The 15989-nt window shown below is 33.7% G+C and overlaps 1 protein-coding gene across 1 annotated transcript; it reads right to left on the bottom strand.

Moving 5' to 3' along the window:
• Positions 1-9997, bottom strand: LOC145601110 (UDP-rhamnose/UDP-galactose transporter 6). The gene is made up of 6 exons (XM_081657051.1): positions 9701-9997; positions 6855-7100; positions 6117-6301; positions 5812-6012; positions 1181-1342; positions 1-603 (listed from the first exon to the last, which is right to left on the bottom strand). Exons 2-6 carry the CDS (start codon positions 6982-6984, stop codon positions 286-288), a joined length of 996 nt encoding a protein of 331 aa, XP_081513177.1. The 5' UTR covers positions 6985-7100; positions 9701-9997; the 3' UTR covers positions 1-285.
• Between the last annotated feature and the right edge of the window lie 5992 nt (positions 9998-15989).

The following is a 15989-nucleotide window of genomic DNA, read 5'->3' on the forward strand; positions in this document are numbered from 1 at the left end:
TGTCAAAGAATTAGTATTTATAATAAATTACGACAACAATCAATTAATCTCTTAAATCTGACACTGTAGTTCAAACTAAAATCATTTAAATATGTGATAATGAAACTCAAAAGCAAAAATAAAAGGGTGTAAAATTGCTAAGAAAAATCTAATCACAGGACAATTTAAGGTCTACTTGAAATCTACATCTCATATCATATACGAAGTATATCATTAAGAATCCCTGAGGTTTGTCTCATGTAATTGTTCCACTGTGAGTGTGGGTGGGTAAAAGGGAAAAAATGGTTAGACCTTTCCATCAAGTTCTGTAGAATCGGTTCCACTCTTTTGCTGCTTAGGCAATGAAAGGCTTCGACGTTCTTTACCACCAGGTTTTGAGGAGGCATTGCCATACCAGATCATCCCCGCTACAGCTATGATCATACCCACGACCACATGTAAATTCAGACCCTCTTTTCCAAAGAAGATGAAGCCAAGAATCAAGACAAGGATTGTCTTCATGTGGCCAAGAACTTGGAAAGATACAGCTGTGAATCTGCCGATGCAGATAAACTGGCTAAGGTTTGTCCCAATAGCAATTGTGCATGAGAGAGTTATAAAGATCTGTGAAGACAAAGGAGCTTATCATTAGCCAGAGACATATTAAATGATGTAGAGTAATTGAACTAGCAACATGGATTCTCATCATCTTTATTCCGGGAGACAATTGTAATTGTAAAATAATCAAATTGACAAGCTAGGTACAAATTAGTGGTGGCAAACATATTGATCGAAACGCAGCAGATTAAGGTCATAATCAGGTGATAAGTCATTTATTTCAATTTTGGATCAGTTTGGGTCAAATGTCAATTAATTTATTATAAATAAAAAATCAATAACAAGTACATTGGGTTCAGAATTGGGTAATCATGTGCGGGTCAAACTATCAGGTCTAATACTAATGACATTCATAATTAAAAACAAGGCATGCTTTGGGCTTCAACTTTTTTTTCAGTTATTCAAAGGCAAGCAAAGTATGCCCAGAAGGGTAGAAGGATCCACTGTATCCCACACCCGAAAGCTGCAAGTTCAAGTCAAACACTCCAACAGTGGATATTGCATATAGAAAATCAAGGCACCGAGCAAGTTTCAGACCAATAAGGGAGACATGACTGAACTATAAAGGGATTATAATCCTTACCACAGATGGTAAAGTGTAATTGAACGCATCAATTCTCTTATTTGTTAACCAATAGTCAACGAATGGACCCAGTAAAAGCAGGGATCCAGCCTGTACTGGTGCAGTATGACCAAGCAAATTGAAAGAACTCAGCGAATACTTCTTTTGAAGATGATGTACATACTGCAACATAAGACAATTATAATCAGACAAAGCAAAACAGTTTATAAGGTCACAACCACTATGGTGCAGCAACCAGAAAAGGTAAGAGGGGGCACAAAGATTTTAAGCACACTTCAATAGGTATCAAGCACCTAGTTCAGCTAGAAGTGTTTCCTCTTATTGTTTTCCTCCTTTAATTGCCTCGGGATGAAAAGTGGGGAGAGGGCCCAATCTTAATTGCAACAAGTTAATATATTCAAAAGTACAGGATCCACTTCATTTCTACCAATATTATGGTACAAACTTACAAATATAAACAATAAGCCGATGCATGAAAATCAAGAAGAGATGAACAAACCATGTAATATTTTCCCACATTAGAAAATACTCACCTAGCTTATTGTTTTTGTGGACTGACAAAAGATTAGTATAGAATATCATACAAATCAAAAATCTTTAACAGAAAAATATCTACAATATAGGTTGAATTGTTGAAACCAACCAAAAAGGTTCCATTAAATGATTTTACACCACTCCAAGGTAGTAATCCTACACTTCTATTTTATCATAATCAGAGGCTAAGAAACCTACAAAGGTTTGCAACGATTCTAGTCACTTCTCCATTGTTCATCCAAAGATAAGTCCTAACATTTTTATCAACCAGACAAAATCCAATGGGCAGTTGTGCCTGCATTCTTAACTAATATATTCCCACCCAATACTTAACTAATATATAAGCCAAAATGAAAGCTAATTTTTCACTAAATTTTGTGAAACAAAATATATTTGTCATGTATAGTGCTTGAGAGGTTGAGACATCACCAAGTAGATGAGAAACATACAGCCAGCCAACTGCCAAACACTTGATTTCTGCCTAGCTTTGTTAACAAAAGGTTCAATTAATGGACGAAGGGGTGTTTTTGGATGATGTGCTCAAAGGATGGAAGAGCAACTCACAGATATGTACAAGATAAAAGCAAACTAGTAATGAATCAAAAATCAATAGCTAGAGTCATAGCCCCTTCAACCAGAGTGCAGATCATTTTTGAGGATTATAAGAGGATCAAGAAAAACATTTCAATGCAAAAGACTAGTTATGAAGTACAAAATCGCATACTCGCCTTCAGAATGGGGAGGCTGCATCCTGGAAAAGGTCACAAGTATACCACTAACATCTCAAAGTGAACTGCCAAAGGCTTGAGGTGTTTGGAAATAAAATTCGTATAAAACATTTTTACATAATACTCATGAAAAGACACCTTTTCATTGAATGAACAGCCTCAATTCAGGTTTCTACTTATTCTAGAAGTTCTTTTGGTTTTGTTTTTCAAAATCACATCTTAGAAAAAATCAACAGATCTCACTTCTTCAATCATAACATTAAACAGGAACATGATCCTACCATCTTGAATCTCTTCATCTTATCGGCCAAGCTGAGGTTACAAATAAGAATCATCCAGGCCACATAAACAAAATGAAAAGAGTTGGAGATTATGTTTGTGTCACATTACGTAAAAGAAAAAATCAAAACAGACCACCGCCAGAACCACATATATTTCATCCTCATCAAAATTACACCAGGCTCCTAATCTATAACTGAATATCCAGGTGATCCTTCACCAGTTTAGAGTTTTCTGTACTCAAGTGTTGTAACATTGCAGGCATGTCAATATAAAAATTCAGTCTCAAAAAGATGGTTGTTACTGAAGATGACTAAACGATGAAAATTAAGGGAAATGCATTGCTTCAATGAGGAGAGATTGTGGCATGGCCTGTAAAGTCCAAAGAACTCAAACAATCAGACTTACGCACTTATCTATTCTTCTTTTTGGAGGTTTCAATGTGGGGAGGGTGCTGAATCTTGATGTCATAGCAGATCTGCAGATGAGTAAAGTAGAGGGAGGTGAAAGGAAAAGGCTGCATGTTATTCCAGAGGAAAAGAGAGGGGGGTGCACAATCCATAGCTATCAACAATCCTATTGAAACTCTTAAAATTGTCTCATTTCAGATGGAAAACCTCCTCTCTTTAACTTATGGCAAAGAACACATAGTGACTTCAGTTCTTCGAGAAGAATCAAAGGCTGAAACCACTATACCAGGATGGTATTTAGTTTTTATTTTATTTGTATTTTGATTTGGAGTGATTCAATCAAGAAGAAGAAAGCATTCTAAAAGTTATGATCAATAGGAAACTGATAAACAAAAGGCATGCTAGATTCTCATTTAGAGCAAAATCTTCCAATCATACTCACTTTACTGAGAATTAACAACAGTAAAAGCTGAGAACCTAATATGCTACTGTTATATTTGTTAAATATTTACTCTAGAGATCATTAATAAGCTATGTAACTTGGAACTTGAGGTTTGAGGCCAAGGATAAGGATCAGAAGGGAAAAAAAAAATGAAAAGAAGAAACATAAAACCAAAGCCTTAGTCCGATTAAGAATGGAATGAGCTTCAAGAACTACGAATTCATCTAGTGGTCATCCACACACATCTTCTTCCTTCATGTGCTCTATATAGTGCTACATGCTCTTGCAAACCCACTACATTTATGTCATACTTAACTCTCTCTCTATTCAAGTCATCTTTGGCCCATTTTTGAAATCTCTATTATGCATCCTTTCACTTCCTTACCAGATGCAAAGATGTGTGATTATGTGCATACATGAACATATGTGCAATCTTTAAATTGTAAGATTTTAAGAGAGGTTTATACTTAATAGGATTAATAAAGGGACTAGCCAATCTAAAGACTATAGATTTAAAAAAGAAATAAATTAATTTATCATGAAATTTTAAAAGTATGCACTGAATTGTTTTTATAAAAGTACATTTGTCTACAAAAAAAAAAAATAAGGGTAGAAAATTGCCCCCTCTCCCAACTTACAACATTCCACCTATTTTTTCCCTAATCAAAAATTAAAATGCATCAAATTCAGATACATGTAATCATGTACTTCATCTATTCTTTTTTTATCGCAGCGTCTGGAATTTTACACTAGTAACACACACATTTTTATCATCTTTTGTGATTTATATGTTGGAAAAATAAAGTCATGTAGGATCTTCTTAGATTTGTCTTGAAATATACGAAGTACTTTCAAAATATCAACTTTTTATATTATTTACTAAAATATAATTTAAGATACCAATGTTATAAATGTAACGTTGCGATTACAATAGAATGGAGGAATCATTAACTTCTTGAACATTATAAGTCATCATAATTTAGTTGGACCTCAATCTTGCGCTTTTGACAGCAAGAGCACACATAAAACCCTATCCACTAATTTTTTTTCCTTCCTTTACCACTTTACGTACAACCATCATCATAGAGGCCTAGGGAGGAAAGAGGTGGGGGAAAAGAGATCCCAAACTTCATCAAAAACCCTATAACACAAAAATAAAATCCACACAATCATGCAAAAAAAAAAAAATAGACCTGTCTCGAACATACAGACACCAATGTCAATGTTCAAGTCAAAAGTTAAACATCCATTATTTATAGGTGGGGTAAAAAAGCCAAGATCATAGGTTGTATCCCTCAATTCTAGTTGCTTACCATTCAGAGAGTAATCCCTCTTAGACTAAAATCCATAAGATAATCTTGAATTTAACAACCATAGTAATGGGGTATGGTGGTATGAATGCACCTCTCATCATTAATGCTCCTCTTTACTCTGATTCTGTTGCCCTAATTAAAGTCAATTTCCCCTTAAACCGTCATTTTAGCTGACTTGAAGTTCTTTATTTACCTCCTAAAACTTTCCCTGTTTTCCATACCAATCAAACATCACTTATGTTCATCTAAAAAGCAAAAGAATATCGATTCCATATCTAGCTACCTATGGAAATGAAATTTTCAACATTTTACAAAGTATGGAAACTAAAGAAAAGATTCGCACAAGCATAGATAGCAATGCCGGTCAATATATTTTGATTTTGTTTTGCATGTCATAAAACATTAAGCGATTAATGTATTCTAATGGATCAAAAAAAAATTGTACAAAAGTCCAACATTAAAGCATGACAAGGCATCAACAGACGAGCGTTGAGGCCTTATGATCCAACTCAGGGATTTTCAACCAAGCATCCAGTATGGATAACCACTATATAAATATGTAAATTGCACAGAAGATGGGCACCAAATGAGCTATAGTTTAAACAGAGTGCCACCTACTGAGATTTCTAATTACATTTCATTCTAACACTAAGAGTCTTTCTTCATCATTCTTGTTCTACCTAAATCCCTCTGATGTACACAAAAACGTCTAAATTTTAAGATAAGCAATCATTTTCTAATTTCCACATAAATGAATGCTGAAAAGGCGGCCTAAGCATAAGTATCAATTAGATGCAACACACACAATAAAACAAGTACAAGAATTACAGTGGTAATAAAGTGAATATCTATCAAATCCCTTTTTCCTTCATATAATCTTTAAAGAAGAGCTAACCGGAAAATACATAAGAACCCAATAACTTACATATTGCTGCAGAGAAGTACTCCAAACTGCAACCAAAGCAGCAATAAAACCTTTGGTATTTACACTGACATCAGTAACTGTGCATACACCAACACCTACAAGAACAAGTCCTATGCTGAGCTTCGTATCTCTGGAGTATCGAACTTTATCGAGCACAATCTCCAACAAGCAGGATACAGGAATCATACTCAATTTAGCAATCTGCAAAAAGGTACAAGTTTCTTCTTAGAAATGAAATAACAGCTACAGAAACTAATAACTACAGCTTTAAAAGCAAGACAAAACTAAGAGCAACAAAAATTCACCTGATAAAATCCTACTGAGTTCCACATAAGACTAACATTCATGCCCACAATGGAAAAGTTAGCAAATAAAACAAATCTCAGCAGATCTGGCAATGGCAAATGAGAGGGTTGAATATATCCAAGCCATCTGAGGACAAGTGTCATTATAGTTGTGGCAGTAAAGTGCAATCCCGTCAATGTAGTAGCTGCAACATTAAATGGAAATTTTAATCTTTCAGACTAATGATTGAATCTCCAAAATTAAAAAGAAATTTAGCAAGCATGTCATCTGAAGTATGTGGAAGATCAAACTTATCTGAAACCTGAAAAATACATTGGAACACAAAATGAAGTTGCCAGGCGCTAGCTAACAAATGCCATACTATTAAGGTCTAAATTCATGCTTTGCAATTTCTGTTCCCAACTTCTCTGCCTTTTCCATCACCAACCTTCTAAAGGTAAGGTAAAGTGAAGGGAGCATCGATAATTTATTACTTTATAGGGCCAATAGGGGATATCTAAAGTAATTATTCTTGAACATAAATTTGTATAGATAATGTCAGTGTTTAACATGGATACAGTGTCAAATGATGACTGCCCTGCAAATCAGTGAAACATTGTGCAACAAAGTGGATTTTAAACCTCATCTGTAAAAAATTACGATTTTGTTTCCAAGAATTGTACTTATATATTAATAATACAAGTAATGAGTAATATTGTAGATTTGTAGTGCATAATATTAAGCTTAAGAATAGTTACCAAAACTAAACCCATATGTGGCCATCAGAGCTTTATTGACAATAATAATTCCCACTGATGTGACAACATTGAACATCCAAGCAGATGCATCAACAGCTGCTTTCTTCTCTGCCTTAGAACTTGGAGCCATTTCTTCTTAATTCTTGAACAAAACAAAATGCTCAGTCTTTGACTTTAGTAGTTTAGTTATACGATACACACCATTTCTAGTACAGAAGCAATTACTTATGCTTTACCACAACATCTCTGCAAAGAGCAAAATACATATTAAAATTGGAAAGTGGCATTTAATATACTACCAATAGTAGCATCACCAAACTATTCTTTCAACAATACCAAAAGGCTTAACTACTAGTATACTACTCTTACTATTAGCATTAGTACTGCTCGTTTACTAGATATTCCCTTCTTTTTTGAATGTGTGATAATGTATGAGCTTTCATAAACCTCTCTATGACTATCAGATATGGGTAGCTAAAGGCAAGGTTGCAAAGATCTCAGACTCACCACAAGTAGAATCCAAAGTGGGGATTGTTGACATTGACAGTAAACAGAGAAGAACAAATTTAAAGAACTTAAAGGAATAGACAGTGTGTTAGACCTTCTCACACTAATTACCTTCTCACAATGATTTGTTGGAGACATCAAAAGTTACCCCAATAGAAAAATATAATATAGGTCGCCCTTAGTTATACTTCCTCCGTTTTTTTTATTATAGCACCATAAGGGTTAGGTACAAATATTTTGGTAGTGGAAAAAAGTAAGAGAGAGAAAGGTTAAATACAAAATTGCCCACGTGACATATTGATAAACTAAAAAGTAAGTGTGAAAAAGCAAGGGTATGTTGGGTATTTGTAGTAATGAATGCTACATAACTGCATAAAGATATGCATCATTATCTGGAAATTTAATACAGTTCCCTAGTTTCTGGTGTCAAAGAAATCCCTTAAAGTAATGATAACGATAACAAGAGACACAGAAACGCTGAGGGTAACAACTGTAAAACCTTGACCCTCTTCAAATGCCTCTACATAAATAGATACAACAAATTGGTGATATTACAACTCAACACAGAGACAAAACGCCGAATAAAGAAAAAAAGGGTAAAAATTAAAAAGTATATTTCCGAAATTTATATCATTAAAGTGAATCCAACAACATTTTCAGAAAATTTCACGGATAAATTAGTTCATTGTTCAAGACTAAATTGTTATTTTTGTCTCCAAGCAACTACAAACAGCCAACCAATGCAGAAGTCAGGATCCATGTTCAACAGCGATATATGTATAAAGTAGATATCCAACAGTTAAAAAGGAAAAAAAATGAAGAACGACAAACCAACAACTAAGGGCTTGTTTGGCATTATTTTTTTTTCAGTTTTCGGTTTTTTAGAAAACAAAAAACCAAAAATAGGAAACAAGAAAAAGGTTTGTCGTGAGTTTTTGGTTGTTAGTTTCAAAATTCATGATAACAAACACCTTTTTCTAAAAAACTATATATTCACTTTTGGTTGTCGTGAGTTTTTGGTTGTTAGTTTTTCAAAATTCACTTTCGGTTGTTAGTTTCAAAATTATCATGAGTTTAATGTATTTGACTAATTTTTTATACATCATATGACACATAACATATGATTTTGAAAAACAAAAAACCACAGTGATGCCAAACGAACCCTAGTCTAATGAATATATAGCACATTAAAGTCTTACTTATGTAATTTAATACAGTTATAACTTGCACCAACATAATTACCATGAGACAACAAAGGGTCTATGTTACGAAGTTACCAATAAGGTGCATCACAACATAGATTGCATAAAATGAAGACCTAAGACATTTCCATGTCGACGAGTTCTCTAAGACCAACTTCGCTCAATATAACTCTCTCATCAACCGTCATTCCAACTCAAGCCCAAAGTAAAATTCCTAAAGCCTGTTAAACTCTAGCTCTCCACCTCCCACTAACAGACCTTGAAGAGGCCATGGTTGAAAGACAAATGATCAAGTCCTGCTAAGTCCTAATTAGATCTGACAAGATGTATTAATTGCTCAATAGGTGTTCAGCAACAATTTTCCTTTAGGCTCACGGCTAACACCTGTTTCCCCTTTATTGGTGCGACACGAAAGCAAAACATACATTGAAGTTCCTTGTGACACAAATCTAGACACTTGAGTTTCTTTATAGCCCATTGAACAAAAACATACTTCGGAAGTTTGGATCCAGATTACATTTAACCCAATCCAACTACTGCCTACACAATAAGAAATACAAAAATCAAATCTTCATCCATCACTCAAGGATCACCACAAAATTAACATCCCAATACTCCTCGAGTAATGTAAACATCAAAATTAACCATTTTTAAGCCGGGTTGCATCATATAACTCGAAACATCATAACCCTATCTGAATATCACTCAATCTACTGAACCTTGATCTTCCAAAAGAGTAAGACAAAAAAACCCCATTAAACAAGTTCAAATTTTCCACATTTTTGCTCCACAAATCCCCACTAACAATTCTCAAACTTACTTAAATCGCCAGAAACAATCCATAAGTAAATCACCAATTAAAAACTCCAAATAAAACCGCTCATTTGCACATAATCATCACAAATGCACAATCCACATCAAACAAGCTTAAAACTTTGACATTTTAGCACTACAAATCACTGATACAGCTAGAATTACAAATAATAATTCAAAAAAAAAAAAAAAAAAAAAAAAAACCCCAGAATAAGTAAATCATCAATTAATAAAGCCCAAATCAAAAATCATGATTGCACAATATAATAATTATACCATATAGTACAACCCAGAAACCAAAAGGAATTGTAAGCAAAAACAAACCTTAAAAATTGTGAAGTGCAAACTGTAATACGAGTAGTAATTAAGAGTGAACTCTGTAGATCTGTGACAAAGGAATGAAATCAATCAAGGGAAATGTCGGAAATAATAAATGAATTGATTGAATCAAGGATTTGATTGATTGATCGATCTCGATTTTGTGAAATTAATAAACACTGGAAATTCTGTGTGTAAATTCACAGTTTCACAGAGAGCAATGGAGTAAAGAAGAAAAGAGGAGAGAGAAAGTGTAAATAAAAGAGCGAATGATATTTCGCACGAAGTTGACAATGAGTCTTCGTTTCTTCGCTGGATGGAGGCTTTGGTTGGTTGTACCACTTTGTACTAGATGCGTCGATTCGGGTCATTAGGTTGGGTTTTGGTCTAATTCTAATTTAAGTCATGCTAAACCATTGTGACCAACTATCGTGAAAGTTGAATTCTGGATTGACTCGCTTTCGGGTTAAGTTAGCCGGTTCAACTTTGTACTACTGTCTATTAAAGGATTTTAACCAAAAAAATTTAAGGCTTGTTTGACATTGTTTTTTGTTTTTAGTTTTCAGTAATCAAAAACAGGGAACAAGAAAAAGGTGTTTCATTACTCTGCTATTAGTTTTCAAAATTATCATGATTTTGATAAGTTTTGAGTAGTTTTTGATTCATTATATTATATATAATATGATTTTAAAAAACAAAAAACCACAATGATACCAAACGAACTCTAAGCTAATAGAGTATAAAATATATTTTTGGATTTCAATCATCAGTTTAAACTTTTAATTAATTTGGTTCTTTATATTTCCTCCGTTCTTTTTTACTTGACTCGCTTTGACTTTTACACTATTCATCACCCCTCCTTTGACCGTCTTTTGTGAATAATATCCAAGGAAAAATATATTCATGTAAGATCTTTTTTAATTCGTCTCAATAAGTACTATCATAATATGTAAATTTTACAATTTTTACTTATGGAGAATCAAAGTTATTGATCGTTAAAGATTTGCATTAGCAAGCGTGATAAAAGGAACATGTCAAGTAAAAAAGAACAGAGGAAGTATATATTATTTGAATTATCTACTCCTAAATTAATAATAACTGAACCATCAGACTTCTCTATTCAAGGGTATTTTATGGATTAATAATCGCTTAATAATTACGTTATTTTTATTCTACGTTATTATTTTTTTTTTAAAGCAAAATAATAATAATAATAATAATAATAATAATAATAATAAATAAATAAATAATTCTACTTGATTCCCAATTCCCAATTTTATCCTGTCAAAAAAAAAAAAAAAAAAAGGTAAGAGATTTTATGCATGAAAATAGCTAATTGCTCTTGCTAGGACTTATAGGATGTCGTTCTCAACGTATGTAATATGTATGATTCCATGAAAATAGGTATGATTGAATGTTAGGGAATTGAAGCAATTAGTTGATAGAAAGAAACTCTTAGTATTGTTACAATTATTAGTACTACTGCTACTACTATTATTATTTACTTCTTATTAGGCCCCGTTCTCTTCACCTTATTTTTGCTGAACTTAAATTATTTTTACTGAACTTAAATTAATTTTACTGAACTGAAATTATTTTTGCTGAACTGAAATTATTTTTACTGATATTAAATTATAATTATTCTTTAAGTAAACTAAATTTAACTGAACTGAACTTATTTTTACTGAACTAAAATTATTTTTACTTAACTGAACTTATTTTTATTGAACTAAAATTATTTTTACTTAATATTATTTTTTTAAGGTGAAGAGAACAGGGCCTTAGTTAATACTTCCTCCGTTTCTTTTTAGTTGACACGTTTCTTTAGTCACGTTTTCCAATGCACTTATTTAATCATTAATATCTTTAATTATCGATAAGCAAAAATTATGAAAAGTTGGTACTTTGACAGTATATAACGTGACGAATCTAACAAGATCTCACATGACTATATTTTTCATTACGTATAGAGCACAAAATACGGTCAAAGGAAGGTGGATGAATAGTGCTAAAGTCAAAACGTGTCAACTAAAAAAACGGAGGTAGTATTGTTTTAGTATAGATTTATCAACTTTGATTGGTTACTTGTTTAGTATTAATTTGAGTTAGTTTAGTTAGTTAGTCCTTAGTCTCTTAGGATTCGACCCCTACTTCCTCAACTACATAGTATAGTTAGTTCGGTTATTTATGTTAGGTACGCGACACGCTTATCAAACAAAAATAAAATTTTCATATTATTATTAGAAGATACATTTATAAGTTGGGATTATTCCAAAATAATCCAAATTTGGGATTATTCAAAGAAAATCTGTCAAAGTTGGCATTACTAAAACCAATTTTTTCAATAATTAATCCCAATTTCCTATTCTATTCCCAATTTTTAATTTTCAACCCACTTTATGAGCCTTAACACACTCATAATATCTATCTCCATCTCAATTCCCCGCCTAAATCTTCTTCTCTCAAGCAATAAGTTTGGCTAGAAATTTTGTTTCGGATTAAGGATTAGTATAGACTCTTATTGCTTATTGTTATAGATATGCCGATGCTTGTAAGGATGTTTTTGACAAAGATTATATATGTTTGTTATTTAAGTGTCTGACGTATAAGGTTATTAATATATAGTTTGTGGGTAAATATAAGAGATGCAAGATGGTATTGTGTTGACTTTAGATTTTAGATAAATAAATATATGAGTTATATACAACTTCACTTGGAATAATAACACAGTCTATTCTAACTGCATTTTAGAAACAATTTCAAATGTTTAGGGTAGATCTAATTTCCTTGAGAATGTAGTTGCTGAGTCGAATTCGATTATTTTGAATCCGTCATCCTGTCCGAACATAAGATTGTCTAGTCTAATGCCAGAGTGGGCTTTGCAGTGTGAATGTGCATCAACCCTTGGACCAGGCCAATACCTACTCCGATGAATTCTCGAAACCGAAATTTTTTACTGATGTCCTTTAGTGTCTGGGGGCAATATTCAAGAAACAGGTAAGAGTATTCATCGTCAGGATCTTCGTAACTCCCTAGTAACTTGACAACATTTTTGTGAGGACACATTGCTGATAAAGTCGTCTTTTCTGTCTCAAAATAATATAAAAATTATGAGTATATCAATACCATATGTGTAAACAATGTGCAATATAATATACGTGTAACTTCACGTAATTTGTTAATTTATAAATTGATTAATTTTGATTTAATTTGAATCCATTTGTAATTTAGATTTCTATGGCATTATCACACCACTGATTACAGATGTAGCTTGATTAACTTATCTGGATAACCTGATCTTTTAGTTTGAGAGTTTGTTTACCGAGTTAGTGTTGTCGATCAGACTCTTCCTGTTCTTTTGTCTTTGTGATATAGATGTTAGAGTTATTTAATATCCTAATGCTTTAAGTTCGAGACTAGATAGTAATAGTACATTTATGCACACATATTTACATTGTAAAAGATTACAATGGATGTGCGTCATATCATCAGGCATCACCACTTATGAGTTGCAAACAAATTAACATTTAGATGACTTGTTTACAAACATTGAACGTGAAAACTTGAGAACTCATATGACCAAATTTAGCCATTTTTCTTCACATAATTATATGACTAAAAATTTAATAATGATCTTTTTCAAGTGACAAACCAGTTCTCATTTCGGCGATATTGTGAGTCATTTTTGCGATTATTGGGATGCGTAAATATTTTAAAATTCAACCTAAGACTTTTTACCGTTGTCCAAAGTCAAAAGCTAATGAACATAATCTTCAAATTATAATAACAAAAATTAATAGTGAATTGTAAATCTCTAAATTACATAGCTAACTACAAAGCCCCCATTACTAACCCTTTTGTTAAACTTCGTGAAGTAAGGGAAGAGAAGGATAGGTGAGAGGATGGGAAAATGAGCGTGGAAGAAGACACAAGAGGCAAAAATTTGAAAAGAAAATGAAAGACAAAAGAGAGTAAAACTAGACAAAAGAGAAGGAAAAAGAAATGCAACCAAGGGTAGTTTCGGTTCAATTTGAAATAAAATTGGTGATTCTGAGAATTTTTTTCATTCGAATCCCATTTTTTAGTGATGTAAAACAAAAAGTGACTAAGGAGCGCACCAAAGAGCGCGTTTTTTATAAGTAGTTTAGGGCCACTAGCCTGCACTCTTGTTACCCTTGTGCTTAAGTGCGCCTAAGGCACATTTTTTAAAACTAAGTTGTCGACAATGGTGGATATGGCGATGATTGGGGAAAGAGGAGGGGGAAGCTTCTGTAATACCCTTCATGATTGATTTAAAGGATTTGATATACTATTCATATCAACAAGATGCATTTTCTTTTTAGGGAGCTCATGTCTAAGATACTCCGCAGTTAAGCGTAGTGTTGGTTGAGAGTAGTCTTGGGATGGGTGAAGTTATATATTGTGATAATAATTATTTAGACGAATCTAACAAGATCCCACGTGAACATAAATATTTTCCGTCAAAGGTAGATTGGTGAATAATTAAAGGATAACGGATGTGCTAGCAAGTTTATGATTAAGGACAATAAACACAATAATCGAAGAACAAAACAAAGTAAAACAAAAAACAAAAACGAATTTACAGTGGGAACCTGAGTGCCGGGAGGAAATCCACCAATCCACTATGGAGTAACTTAATGATGATGATTACAAACTCTCAATACACCATAAAAGTTCACACTCACACCTCACTTAATTCACTCTCTTAAACTCTAAGAAGATGAACTAATCTCAAGAAGCTTTTTCACTCTCTTAAATCTAACTACATAACCTAATAAATGAAATACATGAGTATATATAGTCTAAGAGTATAAAATACAATCCAAGGGCTAAGATTAAAACGCAGCAAACATTGAGAAAATCAGCGGTTGAAACAGAGCGCAGAGAGTTCGACCGAACGTACCCTGAGTTCGGTCGAACTTGGGGTGGTGTGGTCGAACTTCTTGGAGGTGTGACCACATCTGCTGTAGAAATGAAATTGCTGCAGGTTATGCCTCTTTTACCTGGTTCGACCGAACATTTCACAAGTTTGGTCGAACTCGACGGCAAAACAACTTCTTTGCAATTCACCTTATGCCTCCATACTCTTGAACCACACTCCACACATTACAAAACCCAAATAATATAATATAAAGGAAAAATACACTTTAATAAGCCCTACTATTGCCGATTTACCTACAATAATCCTAACTAAGGTTTATTTTCTAATAATCCTAACTATTAGGTGAGTTTTCCTCCAGCAGTCCCAAAAACCGGTTACCTGCTAAAAGGGTAAACTATTTTTTTAAAATGCCACATGTCAGCACATAATTGGCTTAATATAAAAAGTAAAATAAAAAGAAAAAAATTTATCTAAAGTCATCCCAGCCACCCCCTTCTCCCTTCAGCCACCTTACACCCACTATGAAACCCTAGGCCATGGCGGCTCTACCCTTTTTCTTCGCCCAACACCGCGGCTCCGCCGCCTCCACCATCGCCTCGACCATTCACCTAACCCCTCCAACCAACTGCGGCAGTGCAGCCCCACGCTGACGAACACCCATGAAACTCCCTTCTCTCTCCTTCTCGTGCCTCTTTCTCTCTCCCCCACCCTAGCGAACTACCACCAGCGCCACCCACCTGAATCGCCACCGCTGCCTGCCGCTACTGCTCCCCCTCCTTCTTCCTCCTCCAACCCTAAAAACCACCAGTCACCCCTAAACCACCAATCGACATGCCTCATAACCCCAAAACAACCAGCTACCGACACATCACCACCGAATTCTCAACGTTGACCTCATCTTTAACCTCAAGACCCAATCAACGCCTGTGACGACCTTTAAGGTAGTCGAAGTCAAGGTTGGGCTCTCTATAAATCGCAATATTTAAGGTCGTTTTGGGGGTCGAGGAGGGCTGGTTGGGCGGTTTCAGGGGTTGGGGGTGGGTGGTAGCACTACAAGAAAATTGTCTTTTTGTAGCGATTATTTTGTAGTGATTGAACATTCACTTCAATATGCAAGTATGTTTGTAAAATAATTTAGGAAATCGTATCATTTTACAATCGTCATAGTTTACCCATATAAAATCGATACGGAAAACATAATAATACATATCCGCACTATTTTTGCACAAATTTAAAATTATGAGAAATCGTATCATTTACAATTGCCACTAAATCTCTAAAATCGATACGAAAAGCCTTTTCTACACTAGATATATAAATATTGTTTGACAAAGAATACATAAAATGTGTCATAACTTATTGATAAAATATTTAATATAACAGTTTGAGGTT

The sequence above is a fragment of the Chenopodium album genome, chromosome 21, assembly GCF_948465745.1.
Source record: "Chenopodium album chromosome 21, dcCheAlbu1.1, whole genome shotgun sequence".
Taxonomy (NCBI): Eukaryota; Viridiplantae; Streptophyta; class Magnoliopsida; order Caryophyllales; family Amaranthaceae; genus Chenopodium; species Chenopodium album.